General features: G+C 43.9%; 1 protein-coding gene across 1 annotated transcript; it reads right to left on the bottom strand.

Moving 5' to 3' along the window:
* Positions 1–1,595: 1,595 nt before the first annotated feature.
* On the bottom strand, positions 1,596–7,037 carry proza (protein Z, vitamin K-dependent plasma glycoprotein a). The gene is made up of 9 exons (XM_084071400.1): positions 6,844–7,037; positions 5,609–5,709; positions 5,018–5,181; positions 4,795–4,819; positions 4,574–4,687; positions 4,314–4,448; positions 4,041–4,156; positions 3,390–3,513; positions 1,596–3,086 (listed from the first exon to the last, which is right to left on the bottom strand). The coding sequence occupies exons 2-9, from the start codon at positions 5,685–5,687 to the stop codon at positions 2,554–2,556; spliced, it is 1,290 nt and encodes a 429-aa protein (XP_083927526.1). The 5' UTR covers positions 5,688–5,709; positions 6,844–7,037; the 3' UTR covers positions 1,596–2,553.
* Positions 7,038–19,099: the final 12,062 nt, after the last annotated feature.

Here is a 19,099-nt window from a genome sequence, read left to right as displayed (position 1 = left end):
CGCTTCCCACTTGGTGAGATTTTAGGGTTGAAGAGAAAAAGAAAAGAAAAGAAAAGAAAAAGAATCCCATTGCAATGGTTGTGTGATATTTGTGTGCTACGTAGCAGAGGACGAGGAATAATACTATCTGTTGAATTGTGTGTGTGTGTGTGTGTGTGTGCTCGCGTGCGTGTGTGTGTGGGGGGGGTGCGTGTGTGGGGGGTGTGCATGCGTGGGCATATAAGCGGAGGTGGCAGGGCTGGAGAGAGTAGCCAGAAACAGGAAGGAAGGAGAGATTAATCTCCACTGACCGGCCCACTAAAAGGAGCTGGGCCATTTTTGGGAACCAGGAGCCATCTCCTAGGCGTTCGCCATGGCAACGGCCAACGAGGGCCTCAGCTCTCCGAGCCGTCCTTTTCAAGGGTCTGATCAGAAGTGTCAGGCCAGGTTTTTGTTGTTTGGCGTCTCCAGCGCTCTCTGTTTCCTTTCTTTTCTGTCCCTCCGTGATGTGGGAGCGCGCCCTGTTCTGGCCTTGGACACTGGGGAGGCTGTGAGAAGACTGAGAAGCGGTAGTGTCTGTGGGAAAAGGTTGCCAGACAACACTGTGGAATGTGACAGCGAGGGCAGCCTCATATTTGGGACAAAGGAGGGTGTAGACTTGATATATGAAGACAAAGTACAATAGCCTCTTATCTATCCAAGATAAGTTCCCAAGATGTAGTATCTATGGCAGTTCTATGATATAAATGTTGCTGCATGCTGGTTTTTCTTCTTCTTTTTTCTTCTTTGAATTGTAATAAAGTGAACACGTTTATGTGATGGTAATTCCATAGAGCCTATTCAAAAGGTAATTGTAAATAATAATAATAATAAAATCCATACTCATTGATCTATTTTGGGCATGTCGTTGACGGAAATTCTCCAAAATAGCCTAAGCCTACGACCATTATACTGACTTTTGTGTTGTGAGCTTGTAGATTGGCTATTTTAATTGTACTAGAGGTTCAGGTCGCTACGCGGCCCTCACATCTAGGGTTCGGGCCGCTGCTCTGCCCTCACACCTACGTCACACCACCGATCCGATCGATATGCCCATATATGGAGATCTCTGCATCTGTCATTCCATGTCCCTCTTATACCCATATATGGAGATCCCTGGTGTCATTAGTATATGCCCATATATGGGTATGCCCCCTTTTGTGCCCATATGGAGCTGACTGATTTGTTTGCGCATGATGCCATGACGACACATTGAGGTTAGACAACACACTCCATTTTTGCGTAGCTGCATTGGGAACTCTTTATGGTTATGGCTGAGTCATGGTGACATGAGTGTAAAGACGTGGTCCACCGGCCGGCCCGCCCTCCCATAAGCCAATTTTTTTCTTGGAGATCTGTATGTTGCGTCCTCAGATTGTTAGACCTGTTATTTTAACCATTTGAACCCCAGCATCCATATTCTGTCAGGAATATTAGTAAAAAATAGTAGATAGCTTACAAGCGAGCTTGTAGATCAGCTATTTTTGGCAAAAGTACAGAACAAACTCAGGTCCCGTTTACGAAGCCTTAGAGGGTTTAAGTGGGTTGGTTAATTAATTATTGACACAACACATGACTGACTCCAGGTCTTGTGTTAGGATTTATTACATTCTCAGTAGAGTGATTAACAGTAACATTACAGAGTCAGTGCTTTGACAACCAGTACAGCGGTCTGTGTATGTAAAACAACTACATCAGTTAAACAGCTCTAAACAAGTACGACCGCAAGTCTAAAGGCATGCTGCATAATATGCATCCTCAGCTGGCTGCAAGTAGCGTGCTGCCTTATATGGTGGGTGGGAGGGCATTGAAAATGACTCTCTGTTGCTGTCTCCTCATGACAGAGCGCCACCGTGTGGATGGATGAGGAAGTCAACACAGATGGAAACAGAAGGGGCAAGAGATGCCCTCAATGGATGGAGGAGGGACTACATTATATCTGTTAAGGTGTAGTCAAGTAGGAAATATTGTAGATACATGGGCGACAACACAACTTCTAAAGAAACCATTAAGAAAACGTGGAATGCATCTGCTCTCCTTTACAAACTGTACACCTGATTCCCTGTTTTTAAGGGGGACTAAATCCTAGGTCACTTTTGGGAGTTTGCTGCCATCTAAAGTTTAAGAATCATCAAATGACGATACTATTGATTATTGTCAGTTGGCATTAGGCGTGATCACGTTAAAACACCTAATTAGACATACCCTTTGTTCATTGTATTAGGTGCAGCTGTGTTGCTTGCTTACAACACAGTGTCCCGAGGTCAGCCTAAGCCTTTCCATGATTCTGAACCTTTAGATGGCTGCAAACTCTTAAAATTGCCCTGGGGTTTTAGTTCACCATTACGTCATTCCTTATCCACCCCCTACATTTAATTCACACCATCTCTTAGATTAGATTCCCTTTGCTGATCCCTAAAGGGAAGTTCAACATACCCACATGGCCCCTTCCCATCCCGAACAGTACCAGTACCATCACATCATTACTTCCAACCCTTACCACTCCCTTTCTCTCCCTCACCTCGTGTCCCCATCTCAGCGTGAGTCCATGAGTGGCTGAAGCCAGCCTAGGAACCGCGACACCTTCTGGAAGATGTAGCCCTTGTTGCACTCGCTCCCTGCTGGCTGGCTGACCACTCCGGTCAGGTAGAACGCCTCTCTGTAGAGAGTGAGCAGGGGACTGCCGGAGCTCATGGTGCAGTCAGCGTTGGTCCGGGGGACGGTGCAGCCCATCTTGTTGGTCATCAGCCCAGGGTGCCTCTCCACGCACTCTGACAGGCGGTCGTAGGCCAGGTGGTTGATAGTGAGAGGGCCCTGGACCTCCGCTCCCTCCTTGGGGTCTTTCCAGCCGGTGACCACGGCGCTCAGGTTACCCGACATCAGCACGTTGTCGGCGAAGTCCCGTTCGGGCAGGCAGGCGGCGATGGTTGATTTCTTGAAGAGGATGCGGTCGCGGAGCTCGATCACGGCCAGATCGTTATCCGGGCTCTCCGCGTAGAGCGGGTGGATGTGGACTATTTTCACATACAGCGTCTGCTCGCCTTCTTCATTCGTGGTCACACGTTTGCCTGGGGAGATGGGGGGAGGTGTTAACCACTTTTCAACCTGCTGTCCATATTTTGGGAAATATATGTATGATCTTTGAATATATTATATTCAAAGATTTGCACAAATTGTCACACAAAAATACAGCAGGTAGCATGTAGCAGATCTACAAGTAGATGTTGTAGATCTGCTATTTTTGAATAGCCAAAGAAATCTTAAAATGAGTTCACGGTCTTCATGGGTTAATGAACCATTTCCTGTGAGGGACACAGAAACCACGATAACCCTTCAAACAGCTCTCAGGCTGGTTTCAGTGGTTCACTCACCAACGCCCACTTGAAAGCCACTTGAGGTGTATTTGCCGGCACACTGAGCTGAGGTGAGCACCAGGTTCTCCTTCAGGATGACTCCGCTGCAGAACCCGGCTGACTCTGCATTCTTCAGGATGGCCTGGAGAACCACCATGACATGGACACTCGTTAGATACAGGAGTAGAGAGTGGGGCCAATATATCGGTCATTATTTGACTTTTTCTTTCACAACATCGGTATCGGCAATTATGCAGCCAATGTTTTTCCCAATTTCAACCTGGTGTTCCTATTTTGGGCATGTTTTAATAGGGCTTAAATCAAATGAAGTTTATGTGTTTATTTTGTATCTATCAAAAAAATATATATATTTTTTTCAATTTACGTATTACTTACATAATACAAAAGTTATCAAATAGAAGTTTTAGTAAAATCGAAGTCTTTCAAACTGATTAGAACATTTTGTATGAATAACCCAAATATCGGTCAAAACAACAGTAATCTGTGGTTTGGACAAAATCGGACCCTGGCATCGGTCAAACTCCAGTAGTAAGGGAAATGCTGTGTTACGGAGATTAACTGCATGTTAGGTTTTCATGTTGTGATATCCGTCAATGGCATGGATGGCACCAGGAGATATGGACTTTGTGTATGTGGGTGTGTTCCTACCTGCCAGGGACATGACGTGGAGCTGCAGCTCACTCCCTCGAAGTTGCTGCGGACGTTGGCGGTCTGTCTGTTCTCCCACTCGCTCTTACTGCCTACCTTCCCACATGGATACAACACTGAGGCAGAGACAGTGGGAGAAGGAGAGAGAAAGAAGAAAAGAGAGGAAGGCACGAATGAAGGATGACAGAACAAACTCAAAAGTAACCGATGGTGGAGAGACTCCATCATTTCCTCTCTTCTACAATGGCACCAAAGGGGAAGGACCACACATACCTGCAGGCACGCACTTATTCCTGTCCTTGGCGTCCAGCTTCCAGCCCCGTGCACAGGAGCACTCGTAGGACACATAGCCCGGCTTACAGAATTGTGAACAGCCCTTGGTCTTATCCAGAACACACACAGTCTGATCTGCACCATGCAGGAAGAGAGGAACCAATCAATACCCATTCATATTATGAAGGAATGTCGACTAAAGCCTGAGTTACACTTGGTTGTGTGGGTGAACAAAAAAGGACAAGGATCTTCTTTTTCACCTGACTCGCAGTGGACGCCAGTGAAGCCCGACTTGCAGACACAGTCGTAGCCTCCCACACTGTCTGAACACATGGCTCCGTTCTTGCAGGGTTTCTCCGCACACTGGTCGCCGTCTGAAGAACAGGCAGTACATGATGTTTGAGGACTGAGGAGAATGTCTACCAGGAGGACTATTACCATACAAGATGATGGGGAATATCCAAAGAAACACAGCACTTACCAATATAGATGGACCAGAAAATATCCTGAAAGACACAGTTTGCATGATGAGTTCATTGAAGAACAATTAATATCGTTACAGTTGAGTGTCGTAATTCTACGTCTCGTATCGAATCGCACATTGTATCGTAAACCGATATGATACGTATCGTGAGGCACATGGCGATTCCCAGCCTAATGTGCATAGCATGAAATAGGACCTATTTAATAGGGGAGGAACTCACCGTGCGGTAGGAGTCCTGGAAGACCTCCCTGGCCTCTTCATAGTTGCACACCTCCTGTATACATTCTCTCTCCAGGTTGGGGGGCAGGTCCTTCTCCTCGTTGCCTGCATTGGCCCTCTTCGGACGGGACATGACCTGGCTGGCGTGCTGCTTCTCCAGGAACACTGGAACAAGTATGATCAAAATGCATTTTAATAATGTACAGTATGATACAGAGGTTTAGTAACTGATTTATAATATCATTCTCCATCTTGATCTTCTAAACAATGAGCACTCGGTAACTCGGTTACTAATATAGTAATAATGTCAATGCCAAAATGTAAAGAATTCCCCTACTTGAAATACAGCTAAATGAATTTAATAAACCGTGAGGTCTGTGCTTCTCGTGATTTGAGAGTTCTCTTGGACTGTGTTTTTGACTAAAACAATAACATGATGCATTTTCATCATGCAAAGAAATATAAACGTATTAGCCTTCACACACAGATCAGGAACCCTGAAATGACCATCTGCTGTCATCTTGACTTCACACTTGTATTGACACTAGGGCTGCAACTACTTGATTCGATTATTTACCCCCGGCCATCTCACCTGTTTTAGAGGGAATACTGGCTGTCACAGTCGCCAGCAGCACTGAGAACACGGCCACAGCTGTACCCAATGAGCCCATGGTGATCTAGCAGGTGGTCGATCTGTCAGAGAATGAGCTCAGAGCATTAGGCTTCAGTGGACACTCTGGGGATTTGATATGCAAAGGCTGACAGGGGTATATATATATATATATAGACAGTAAGATGTCAAGCTGATAAAAGTATCATCCTCGTTTGGTATGCTTTAAGTGTTTACCTGGAAAAATGATTCTAAAATATGAAATATGCAATCTGTAAACGTCTATGACCTGACCCAGGGCCCCAGGCCTGATTCAAACCTGTAGGCCGCCGCCTATGCCTATTCCACATTAACGACTTAAACCCCTAGCATCCTTATTGTGGGGGAAGCCTTCGCTGAAAATAGCTTGTTGAACTGCTATTTTCAGCGAAGGCTTCCCCCACAGAAACAGAAAACTGAAAATACACTAGCACAGAGCCCTGAAGAACTCCGCTCAACCATATGGGGTTTACAGTGGTTGAAGAGGCTATCCCCACTAGGCGGTGAGTCAGCTTTTCAACCAGTATGTGTCCTACCCAACACCAGGGTCTACATTATATTTGTTAGAATAAGTTCAGGATTGCAGCTTTAATGAGTGCTGCCTTGATTGTTGGACCTGCTTTAATATCATCTGTGACGGTGCATTTTCTTGTACCAAGAGCTTGTTGAAATGCTGCCATCGTGTGGTAGACTACAGTAACTGAACATACAGTTTATTATTGTCTCCTGTTTACACAGTGACGAAAGTATTGTAATCTAATTGCAACACTGCCTTGTTGTTCAGACTTCTACGGCTAGGATGTTTTTAATCACCTCCAAATCAATCAGAATACATTTTAAAAAGTATAGAAAATAATGCAATTTTATGTAGAGTGACTGAGGCCTTTATTGCTCTCCATCCATTCCATGATGCAGCTGCCAGAAATGGCCTCTAGCTCATCTAGCATCTTTACTGTACAAAATCAACTATAATTAGTAATAATATCCCCCAGATTGGGTTATTATAAAGAGAATAACGTAAGGCCATACAATTAAGGTCCAAAATAGGCCTATATATTCTCCAAAGCGGTTATAATCGCGTCATGCACGGTGGCGTATCATGTAAACAGGCCAACACGGGGGCTGATGATCATGCAGCGAATAACGGTCCAAAATAATGAAATGAAAATGGACGGTACCTTCCTCCTAAAATACGGTGCCAATGCCACAGGACCGTAGCGTCGTTGGTTGCCTGGTTCCACTCCGGTTCTTGAGATCCAGAAAGAGAAGACAGCTGTCTCTCCAGTCCAGGAGCGAGGCGATCGATCCGGGGGATCAAATTACTGCCTGATGAATAATGAATGCCAGCATCCACGCCTCGCTGACCGTTGGCGTTCCAGTCGGTTGTAATGGTGAAGATCAACCACCGGGGGGTGGTATAGGACAGATTTATCTTTTGCTGTATATCCTTTACTGGGTAACAGGATAGGTGGGCACTAGGGACATCTGGGCACCTCGATGTAAAATTGTCTATTCGTCCAAAATGTAAAAAAAAAATAGAATATTTAAAAATGGTCTTAAGTAAAGTATACATGACTAGAACATGCTTAAACATTCGACAATTAAGGGCTAATATTTCTACAAATATATATTTGCTCATTTTGGGGCATCAACAAGTTGAAGGATAAATTTAAGTCTGATAATGATGTACCATGCATGTTCACATCATGTATACTTTATATTACCTAAGGCCATTTTTCAAATACTATATATTTTTAACATTTTGGACAAAATTTTACATCGAGGTGCCCAGATGTCCCTAGTGCCCACCTATCCTGTATCCCTGTGCTGTCCTCCAGACAGTGAATTGGTGGACCAGCCACACAGCAGTCCTATATGGCAGTGGTTCTCAAACCTTTTCATGGCAAGGACCCCCAAAATGATATGTATTTGGCTGCGGACCCCCATATCAAATATTTTGTTCCAGGGACCCCCAGACGCAAAGATTTGAGTTTTTTTTTTTTTTTTTTTTCTTTATTTACCCAGGGTAGTAGCTGAGCACAAGTGCTCATTTTCAGCAACGCCCTGCACATAGAAACACACAGACAGACAGATTACACAGATTAGACAGGTTACAAATGTTCACTTAAAAATATATATATATTCAAAGTTTTGCACACATTTTCACAATTTTTCAAAAATAGAAGATCTATGAGCTTGTATATCTGCATTTTTTGAATAGCCAAAGTATAAGTGGTTACAATTATTGTCATGCTATATTAACACATTTTGCTGGGGACCCTCTGGAACCCCCCAAGGACCCACTTTGAGAACCAACGCTATAGGGAGATGCTGGGAGAGGAGAGATCAAAGATGGAGCTGTTCTTGAGCGCAGTGAAAACAGCTTGTTATTAGGGTGGTGAGTGATGGTTCAGCTGAGTGACGAGCTCGGAGAACAAGATGACACCCAGGCAGTATCACATGACAAGCTCTGAAGTTTATTACACACAGAGAGAATATATAGCCACAGTATTGGACACATGACGTGACCAGAAGATATGAGACGAGGTCAGGAAAAGAACAGAATGAGTAGGGATAGAACATGCATCTCGTATCATTGTGCACAGACATCATGTCAGTCTTTCTGATAAAGTAGTTGATGGTCATGGCGTTAAGTATATCAGTATGTGCTTTACGCAGATGAGAGTGATTCAACACATGCATGTACTGGGTCAAGTAGATGAATGTCAGTCTAATCATAACATATATCACTATTTCACAGACCAGGGGTTCTCAAAGTGGGGTCGGGGGACACCCAGGGGTCCTTGAGGAGGTTACAGGGGGTCCGCAGCTAAATTTGTTAATACAGCATCATATCATTATAACCCCTTTAACCATATTGTATACGTTGGTTACTCAAAAATAGCAGATATACAAGCTCACAGTGTGTCACTTTGTGCCGTGCGGCGGGCTTGTGTTTGACATTTTGTATCTTTTTTTAAACACAACTTTTCTCTTCTGGGGGTCTCTACTGGCACAGAACATTTTCAGATGGGGGTCCGCAGCCAAATATATATCAATTTGGGGGTCCTTGGCACAAAAAAGTTAGAGAAACACTGTCTTAGACTAGACAGTGTATCCTGGGGTCCGGGCGCCAAAGATCACAGGAGGGGGATGTGAGGCGTTGAAAGTTTTAAACATGTTGCAGAAAATCTAAACTTGCTTCATCCACTTTCTATCTGGGATCCCTATTTTGGGATGTAATTATTGTCAAAAATTGTCAAAAATATTTAACATAACATTTAAAGAAATGTAAAGGACGACTTCGCCCATTTTCAACTTCATATAATTGTTCCTCACTAATACTCATGATAAAATGGTAACATTTCTTTCTACTCGGTCTGTGTATCAGAGGAGGACTGTGGACACATCAGAAACTACCAGTAACATCATCATTAGGCAGTTTTCTTTTCAAACAAGATTTCAAATTTCTTATTTAGATTTGTATTAACGTGAGAACAATGGCTTCCATTATAGCATGCTAACTTTCCAGGAATAGAAAGCCTGCCGTTTCTATTAGCTTGGATTCCCCATCGATGATGTCACTGGTTGGCTGGTTTCTGAACTGTCTACAGTCCTCCTCTGAGCACAGATGGGGCAGACAAGAATGGTGCTATATTATAATGAGCATTAGTAAGGACCAATTATATGAAAATAGGTTGAAAATGGGTTAAGTCGTCCTTTAATAGCGAAAATAGCAGATCTACAAGCTCTCAACACGTTGAGATGCGACACGCTGTGAGCTTGTAGATCTAGAGAGAGATTTTCACTATTCGTTGTATGAGAACTACATAGGCTACAGTGTGTGTGTGTGTGTGTGTGTGTGTGTGTGTGTGTGTGTGTGTGTGTGTGTGTGTGTGTGTGTGTGTGTGCGCGCGCGCTTGTGCACACGCACACACACAAGTAGGGTCTCAGGTTTTGTCAAATGTAAGGAAAAAATCACACACCCCGTGTGAAGGTAGCGGCGCCTTTGATACATTTTGTCATCGATAATGTGAAGCTTGACCAATCACTTTGTTGACGCACCTGACCAATCAGAACGTTGACGTACGCACACGGACAAAGTCAGGTATAGAGCAGGATCCGCTCTATACCTAAAGGTATAGAGCAATAGAGCGGCTAGCGCCGCTAAAAAGGTTGGGAACCACTGGACTAGAGGGTCCAGGTGGTCAGCTGCTGGACTTAAATTAACTTCCGACTTGAAGGCCAGTATCATGGCAACCGTCGCCAATATAATGTTTGTAGAGTTGTTAACCATCTGAGAAACATGTGAAAATGCTGCAAAATGATTGTGAACAAACTCTCCATCATACGCAGCAGAAGGTGTCTTTTCAGCTATAGAGCCTGGGAACTAGGTTACTAGTGTACGCAGTTAATTTATGTGTCACGTAATTATTAAAACTTCCAGAAGACAGACACAAATGGCATTCATTTAATTATTGTATTTAAACACCACATAAACAGAACATATACAGAAATGTAAAAAGCCCCCAAATTGTAGGAATACATATAGTACATATATTGTTTCTGAAAGTGCCATTGCAGAAATGAATAGCATAAAATAAAACACCATCAAACATTAACACAAAGTTTGTGTGCTGTGCCTTCATCCAGAAAATAATAAATTAATAGTAAGTGATCACTGTCTATAAGTAAATCAGAAAAAGAATGGGGGGGGGGGGGGGGGGGGCACTGATGAAATGGAGCAATTTATTCTGGAAGAAATCAGTATATTGGTCCCTCAGTGACAGTTTAATGACTCAACACATAGGTTTCCTATCGTTATCTTGGTTTTGGAGTTGTGTTGACCTGACTGGGTAAGAGTGAGAGTGCGAGGTTTATCTAATCATCCATCCCCCTTCCAATTTGTACTAAACTGCCCCCAAACCCTCTTCCCCAAACGTTCTTAATCTGCCCCAAACCGTCCTGATGTGCCCCCCAAACAATCAATCTGCCCAAGACCTCCCCTCATCTGCCCCTTACCGTCCTAATCATCCCCAACCCCCCCCCCCCCAGTATGTTTCTTGCCATTCCAGTCTGAACCATGCCTTTAACAAACTGCCTCCAACCGTTCAGATCTGTCTATCTCCATGTGTCGATGTTTAAGAGATACAAGCACATTTTGCCATGTTTTAATGTTGAACGTTGAATAACAAGCTCTTCACAGCATGTCTGTTCTTGTGATTATAGGTATCATGCAGGGATGCAAACAGATGAGGGCCAAAAAAAGGTGAGAACATTGCTTGGATAGATCAAAACCTGCCACAGCTAGTGGGCATGCTCCCCAGGGAGAACATGGCCTTCCATATATTGTAACTGGGGGCGTCCGTGGGCATGGGGAGAACATTGTGAAAGATATTCGCTTTACATGCTCATCTCTAGTTACTTGCATCTGTCTGGAAATTAATTCTAACCGCCATTATCTGCTATTATATGATCAGTATGCATGTTGACCAAAACAAATCATGAAATTGTGATATTGAACTGCTGAATATGATTTGACCAAAAAACATTAGAATGAACCAGTTTCGGGGCTCCCCATAACCGAGTGATTAGGGTGCTCTGATGCCTGACAGCGAGTCCCTGGTTTGACTCCTAGGCCAGACGGACCATTGTCTGCATATCACTCCCTTCTATCTCGTTTCCTGTCTCTCTCCATTGCACTATCAACTAGAAAAAGTGCTCCTCGGAGCACAGGTCTCCGCCAGGTCAGAAATCGGCCTCATGGTGGCGCTATAACAGGCCCATGTGAAAAATTAGAAACAATTGGGGAAGAGGTTCGGAATTCTAGGGAGTGCAAAACATACTCTCTCGCCATGCCTTTCGGCCTGACGGAGACAATAAAAAGGTAGAAAAGCCCAAGAATAACTTAAAATAAATAAATAAAACAATATTAATCAACACACACACACACACACACACACACACGAAAAATAAATAATAATATTAATATATATTTCTTGGATCTACATAAATCTGAAAGGTGACTTATTTTGTGACTAAAGGTGAGGAGTTTGCATCTCTGATTCTGGTTTGCCTCAGTGCACTGTTTTCACTTTTGTTCTTCATTTAAAAAGGATATTCCGGCTTTAGCATTTACGATTCTAGGTTACCATCTATTATAAACTGTTAATTAAAAGAACTTATCATCTGCTTGAACCAGTGAGTGATGATGTGTCACTGCTTTCTACTACAGCATAATGAGATTCATTGTTTGTTGGCCTTAATCTAGCATCAAAACCTGGATGTGCATATGAATGTGTGGCGTGGGTTGTGCGTATGCTTATGTGCAAATACGACTCCTTGCATATGCATCTATGTGTTGCACTTTAGTTTGCGAGCCATTTTCCTATCTTTCCCCACTCGAGGACTACTAATAATTCCACTTTACTCAGCAGTGTGATCAGAATAAGAATCTACGCTGATTTGAACACAGCTTCAAATGAGATGGGATCTCATCTACCACGATCAATAGAATAAAACTAACTGCAAACAAACCGACGAGTGTATACAGACCACAGAAAATAGCTACATAGATGACATAGAGCTCATCTAATACGGACAACTGAAAGACCAAGGCGATAGGAGGATTAGAATATAACTTGTGGAGAAGGACAAAGAAGTGAAATGAAATTACAAAGAATAGAAGAACAACGGAACCTAGTGTTTAAAAACATTTAGGTCAATTTGAAGGAGCCACCAGCCCAGATTTACAGTGGATAAACCTTTGTTATTGAACAATATGTCCAATTTTGGGGGAGTAATCAGACACACAACCATCAGTCCCACATAAACTAGGCCATCAGAACCATGCCTTTCTCGCAATACTGAAGTCCTTTCTCGCTGGCCTCATTCAGCAGGCTTGATTGTGAGAGCAATGCAATTTGCAGACAGGGCCATGGGGCTTAAGTCTCAGCTGCAGCAGTGTTAAGTGTCTCCATTTCCCAGGTCCAATAATAAAGGTTTTATAACGGCCTGTTCACATATAACAGCTGGTTCCCCAGAGTTGAACCGGTTCTGGAGCTGAACAGCCATGTCCAGAGAGACTTGTGTTGGGACAGGCTACATAGGGAACGCTTGCCTCGGCCTGCTAGGGCCAGGGCAAGCTACACGTGTAAATGACTAGGGCTGTGGTAATTTCCCAAATGACTGCAGTTCTTTTCTTTAATATTCCGTTGAGGTGTGTGCAAGACTTCTTAATCATGTTTTACATCTCCAGAGTGTTGCGTCTGTCCATGTTCATCTTTGTGTATTTCAACTGCAAGTGCATTTCTGTGTTAAATGTGCATGGTTGTAGTGACATAGAAAACAATGACCCTCTATCTCTTGGTTGTATTATTATTCCTTAATTGTATTGTATTATTCATGTATTATTCATGTATTATTCATTCATCAATTCCTGCTTGTATGGTCTCTCATTCTATCTTTCTCGCCCTCTCCCTCCTCTTTCCTCTGTGCACTCAAAAGCAGGTAACGGGCGGGGGAGTGTGCACGTGCGACCTTGCTCACCCATACTTTGAATCCAGGGTGTAATTGTTAAACAAACAGCTCTGCCATCTCAGAATGCATCCATAATTAATGTCACCCGACACGTGCCAACTTTCTGATGGATAGAACAGACTAGACGTGCAATCCCTGGGACTCCCTATGTTATGTTGTCCTTATGTTATTTTCCTCTCCACCTCTTACTTTTGCCTCTCACCAGCCCTCTCCCAATCTTTTAGGGTTAGGTTCATCTACCTATCTGTTCTAATCGTCTATATCAGGGGTCCTCAACAACAAATCTTGAAGGTCCACAAATCCGTTTTTGAATAAGGCTAGGGTCCGCACATGCACGCGCGCGCATGTGCCCCCCGCGCGCGCGATTTTTTCGCAGATTTGGGCGGATTCGGGTACTTTTCCCCCGTTTTTTCTTACTTTAATTCGGTTTTAGGGTTAGGGTTATAGTTATTTAAAAAAAAAAAAAAAAAAAAAATATTATAATTTTCCCAGGGTCCACAGAGAGGTGCCCCGCGGTCCGGAAACGGACCGCGGTCCGCCTGTTGAGGACCCCTGGTCTATATGTTAGGTTCAATAGTCATCTACCTATCTGTTCTAATCTTCTATATGTTAGGTTCAATAGTCATCTACCTATCTGTTCTAATCTTCATTGTGTTAGGTTCAATAGTCATCTACATATCTGTTCTAATCTTCTATATGTTTGGTTCAATAGTCATCTACCTATCTGTTCTAATATTCTATGTGTTTGGTTCAATAATCATCTACCTATCTGTTCTAATATTCTATGTGTTTGGTTCAATAGTCATCTACCTATCTGTTCTAATATTCTATATGTTTGGTTCAATAGTCATCTACCTATCTGTTCTAATATTCTATGTGTTTGGTTCAATAGTCATCTACATATCTGTTCTAATATTCTATGTGTTTGGTTCAATAGTCATCTACATATCTGCTCTAATATTCTATGTGTTTGGTTCAATAGTCATCTACATATCTGTTCTAATATTCTATGTGTTTGGTTCAATAGTCATCTACCTATCTGTTCTAATCTTCTATATGTTTGGTTCAATAGTCATCTACCTACTGTATCCGTTCTAATCTTATACATGTTAGGTTCAATAGTTATCTACTGTACCTATCTGTTCTAATCTTCTAATATGTTAGGTGCAGTAGCCCTTATACCTATCTGTTCTAATTTTATGTGAACGTGAAAGTGGAAGTGAATGGACTATGTGGGAACGACACCACTTTGCTCAAAACAGTGGACGATACTGTGCTATTGCAGTTAATTACCACCAACATGACTCCCAAGAAACAGACGGGCTGTGTGCCGGGTAATAGATCTTCCCAGAACTCTCTTTGTACAAAGCCTAAGAGAAATTAATCTCCCATGGAAATGAAAGGCAGAGTAACAGGCAGAACTCAAAGCCCTGAAATTTATTATGCAACCGACTGGCCTGCACTTCCATCCAGGCATAATGCCTCTTCAAGCCCTCTTCAACCATGGACTGCTGCAAAAGGGAGAACTTCCCAACAATCAAGTGTGCAACTGGATAACAGATTTACACTGGTGCAAGACCTTGGGTGTCTGTCTGATGACCTGGATAACGTCTCATCTTCACACAGAAAGGTAAAGGTAATGTATCAAATTTAGCTTCCATTCCTCATCCTCCACAAGTTTCACAACCTGTCCCAAAGAACTAGGCAGATCATACTTCACACTTAATCTAGATTTATTAAACGTCAGGTCTTTGGCAGTAAAATTCCTTTTAATCAACTAGAGGTTCGGGCTGCTTCGTGGCCCTCACGCGTACGTCGCACTGCCGATCCGACCAATATGTCTGAGTCATAGTGTTGGGGGCTACCCGTTGTACCCATCTGTCTGTATCCCTTTTATGCCCATACAGTATATGGAGATGTTTGTTTCTGTCTTTCTACCTGTGTCCCTTTTATGCCCATATATGGAGATATCTGTATCTGTCAGTCCTTGTCCCTTCTATGCCCATATATGGAGATCCCTGATGTCATCAGTATTATGCCCATATATTGGACTGCCCTTATATGGGCATATTGGTTGGATCGGCGGGTCTGGACAACTGGATATCCGAACTACTCGACAGCGGGTACCGCACTCCCTCAAGTCCTTGCAGCTGCACGCGTTGAGTTTGAAGTCGGTCGGCCCCATATATGCACATGACCATAGCAGTCGGACCTGTGGCTCTGGACAACCGGATCTCTGTATCTTTCAGTCTTTGTCCCTTTTATGCCCATAAATGGATATCGCTGATGTCATCAGTAAATGCCCCCTTTTGTGCCCATATATTGAGCTGACTGATTTGTTTGCAGCTGATGCCATGACAACACATTGAGGTTAGACAACACACTCCATATTTGGGCGGAGCTGCATTGGGTACTTAGGTTGTGGCTGTGTCAGAGTGACGTCAGAGGTCAGCCACCCTCCCGCTTGCCAATTGTAATATAGGACGATTGATTTTATGTTGGTTAGACCAAGGTAGCATTGCAGCTGTTCTTATTGAAGCAATGCCTCCAAACATCAGTTTTATTGAGTGAAGTTAGAGTGCATATGAAAGGAGGTGGAGTTGACATTTTGTTTAATGATTCCCGCTAAAGCAAGAAGACCTCTTTTGAATATGTGGATCTTCAATTGATTTCAATTCAAGTTCCTAAATCTCTACAGACACCTAAATATTGTGCAACCTTTGTCCAACCTTTGAACTATATATATATATATATATATATATATATATATATATATATATATATTTATTGGCTATAGTTTCATTTAATTGCGTGTGTGTGTGTGTGTGTGTGTGTGTGTGTGTGTGTGTGTGTGTGTGTGTGTGTGTGTGTGTGTGTGTGTACGCCTGTGTCTTAAGCTTAGTATGATTGCCACAGTCTGTGGTCCCCAGATGAGATGGCTAATGGTGATGTAATGGGATAATCACTCTAACAAACACAGATAGCGCGCGCGCGCGCGCACACACACACACACACCTCCGGTGAAGACAGATATCAGTATGGTAGATGGAGGTCACATCAATAGGCCATAGCACTATGAGGGGATGACAGCTTCACTGTGTCACACGCACGCACGCACGCACGCACACACACACACACACACACACACACACACACACACACACACACACACACACACACACACACACACACACACACACACACACACACACACACACACACACACACACACACACACACACACACACACACACACACACACACACACACATGACCACCTCACACCTTTTGCTGCCACCCGCCAGCTGCAGTTTCATAACTGCTTGCAAATACACATAGATCTCCCAGGATGCAATGAGAGGTTAATGGCAATTATGACCACACACTACATAACTGACTTTATAACGAATATCACCCAACACGCTTTGGGCCATCACATTTTCAGCAAGAACATATTGTAATAACCACACTTCAAAATCTAATTATGCACTGTTGCCCCCGCAATCAATAATTCCCTCCTAATACAGTCATACCTGATTCAAGTCTGATTTATACTTCATTGTGCATCGGTGTTGCATGCTGAAAATTACAGATCTAGCTCACAACGCCTCGCGATGTGAGGCTTGTAGATCTGCTATTTTCAGTTGCTCGCCACCGCCGCCGTACCATGGAGTGAAACTTAAGGATACTGTCAAAGGATTTAGGTAATTAAGTTTGTTTGACAAGGACCAATAATGGTGTTGCATTAAGTACTAGAAAGGAAGCTAGCGCTGCCCCTCTGGGGGGCTTTCAGGGCTATGCTATAGCTACTTGAAGAATCGCCTTCCTTTGGCCCACATCCCTCTGTGATCAATTCACGTCAGCGCGCTATATTTTATTCATCACTTAATTGTGGCGCTCCCCTCCCTTCCTTCCCCGAAGCCCTTTTTCCCCCCATGTAGGAGAAAGGAATTAAGAACGTGTGATTACTCCTTTCCTCGCTATTACGCCTCTCTCCTCCTCCTTCCCTCTTTCTCTCATTCTCTCTCAGCTGATAGCGTTGTTGTAACAGGTATGAGAAACCAACAGGCTGGTCACTGCAAAGCATCTAGGCATGATTAATTATACCTGTAACACTCATCGGCTTCCGATGGACGGAGTAGGCTGGAGAGGCCATACGTGGAAGGCGACGCAATCCTTTCTACACAGATAAATCAGTGTTAAAAATGGACCTTCACGGGTCATTTTCTTTTTTACAAAACTCTTTGTTTTTCTCCTCCAAATATCATAAATTATTATTACCCAGATTTCTCTCTCTCTCTCTCTCTCTCTCTCACACACACACGTACACACACACACACACACACACACACACACACACTTGGAGCTGGAAGCTTGGATCAGCGTCATTCGAGTAGTGGAGTGGTAGTGTAGCTGTAGTGGTGCTGAGACGACACTAGTAGAGAGTCACGGCTGATAGCCCTCCAGAAGGACTTGATATCTCACTGGACACTTGCCCCCATTGTCCGACACTCAGCACCACTTCACTGTACCTCCTGTCTATTCCTATGTTAACCGCAGGTAACCTGTAACATTAACCACATTACTTTGTCGTACGCTGGTGCTGTGTTGGCAGAAATGGCCGATCTACGAGCGTTGTGAGCTTGTAAATCTGCTATTTTTGAAAATGTTTTAAAGTGTTGACCTATAATACATGGCCAAAATAGGGACTCCAGGGTTAATGTTGTTTGTGTGACTGTCGTTTATTGTGTCTCCCAGAGGGCTCCTTTCGGTTGTGGCTATACTAAGCTTTTGCATGCAGACCCCATGGTTTATTACTGATGTCCATTGCTTTTCTGACCTATGTACGCTTGCGTCGGATAAAGTATGAAAAAAGTACACAAATGTGAAAGCAGTCACAAGAAAACAGTAATTTTACACACCCGAAGCCGCATGTTGACGTACAACGTCAATTTAAATGTAATCATATCCCTCTTAAAATACCATAGCCACTTGTGGGAAACACATTAAAAAACATTCATTAACAGCTGCATTACGTGACCTTGAACGTGTATCCGAGCATGTGCGACGAATGCACAATCAAAGGAGGCACGTGGTCCCAAATTGCCGACAACATGACAAGGACGCACGCACGCACGCACGCATGCACACACGCACGCACGCACACACACACACAGCTTGGTCTTTATCTTTCTCCCCAATCACCCTGTCACTCAATTTATCTATTGTCATCTGTCACCCCGTCCTCCCCTCAATTTCATCACGCTTTTGTGTACACAGCCCTCACATGGGAGAACATGTCCCCCCCTAACACATCACACGTCCCAGACATCCTTCCACCTCCACTCCCCTCCGGCCGTCCTTCCCCTCTCCCGATCCTCCTCACTTTGAGCTCACTCTCACATCTCCTGTGCCCTTGCTCACCCTCCCTCCATCCATCCCTCCCTCCACCCTCCCTCCTCTCTCTCCTCCTCCTGCACACACTCTCTCTCTCTCTCTCTCTCTCTCTCGTCTCTCTCTCTCGACTCGTTCTCATTCCCCCTCACTCACTCGCTCGCGAGGCATCCTCCCCTCTCCACTTCTGCCTTCACACTCACCTCTCCGCACCTTCCGCTCCACTCTCCCTCCATCACCCTGTGGCACATATCATCTCTGTCATCTCTCCCCTAGCTCTGTTGTCTGTCTGTCTCTCACATTCTGTGTCCCTCGCACCTCCTCTCGTTCACACGCTCTCACATGCACATGCAGACTTGCGCTCTTGCACAGACAGATGTGCACATGTACACGCCGATTGGCACCCAAGGACAGAGCAGCACCATCTCCTCCCGAACCGGCAGCGCATGTGAGCATCTCTAGGCTGAGCTGATCTGAGCTGAGGAAGAGCAAGAGGAGACC

This window comes from Gymnoscopelus microlampas (genome assembly GCF_963454915.1).
Source record: "Gymnoscopelus microlampas genome assembly, chromosome: 11".
Lineage (NCBI taxonomy): Eukaryota > Metazoa > Chordata > Actinopteri > Myctophiformes > Myctophidae > Gymnoscopelus > Gymnoscopelus microlampas.
Note: the sequence above shows the minus strand (reverse complement) of the source record. Positions and strands in the feature narration are given on the sequence as shown.

Coding starts and splice junctions, on each gene's coding strand:
- proza (XM_084071400.1), bottom strand. CDS start 5,687: ATGGGCTCATTGGGTACAGCTGTGGCCGTGTTCTCAGTGCTGCTGGCG. Junction 5,182..5,608: donor CAGTATTCCCTCTAAAACAG/GTGAGATGGCCG, acceptor TACTTGTTCCAG/TGTTCCTGGAGAAGCAGCAC. Junction 3,514..4,040: donor CCACGTCATGTCCCTGGCAG/GTAGGAACACAC, acceptor GTGGTTCTCCAG/GCCATCCTGAAGAATGCAGA.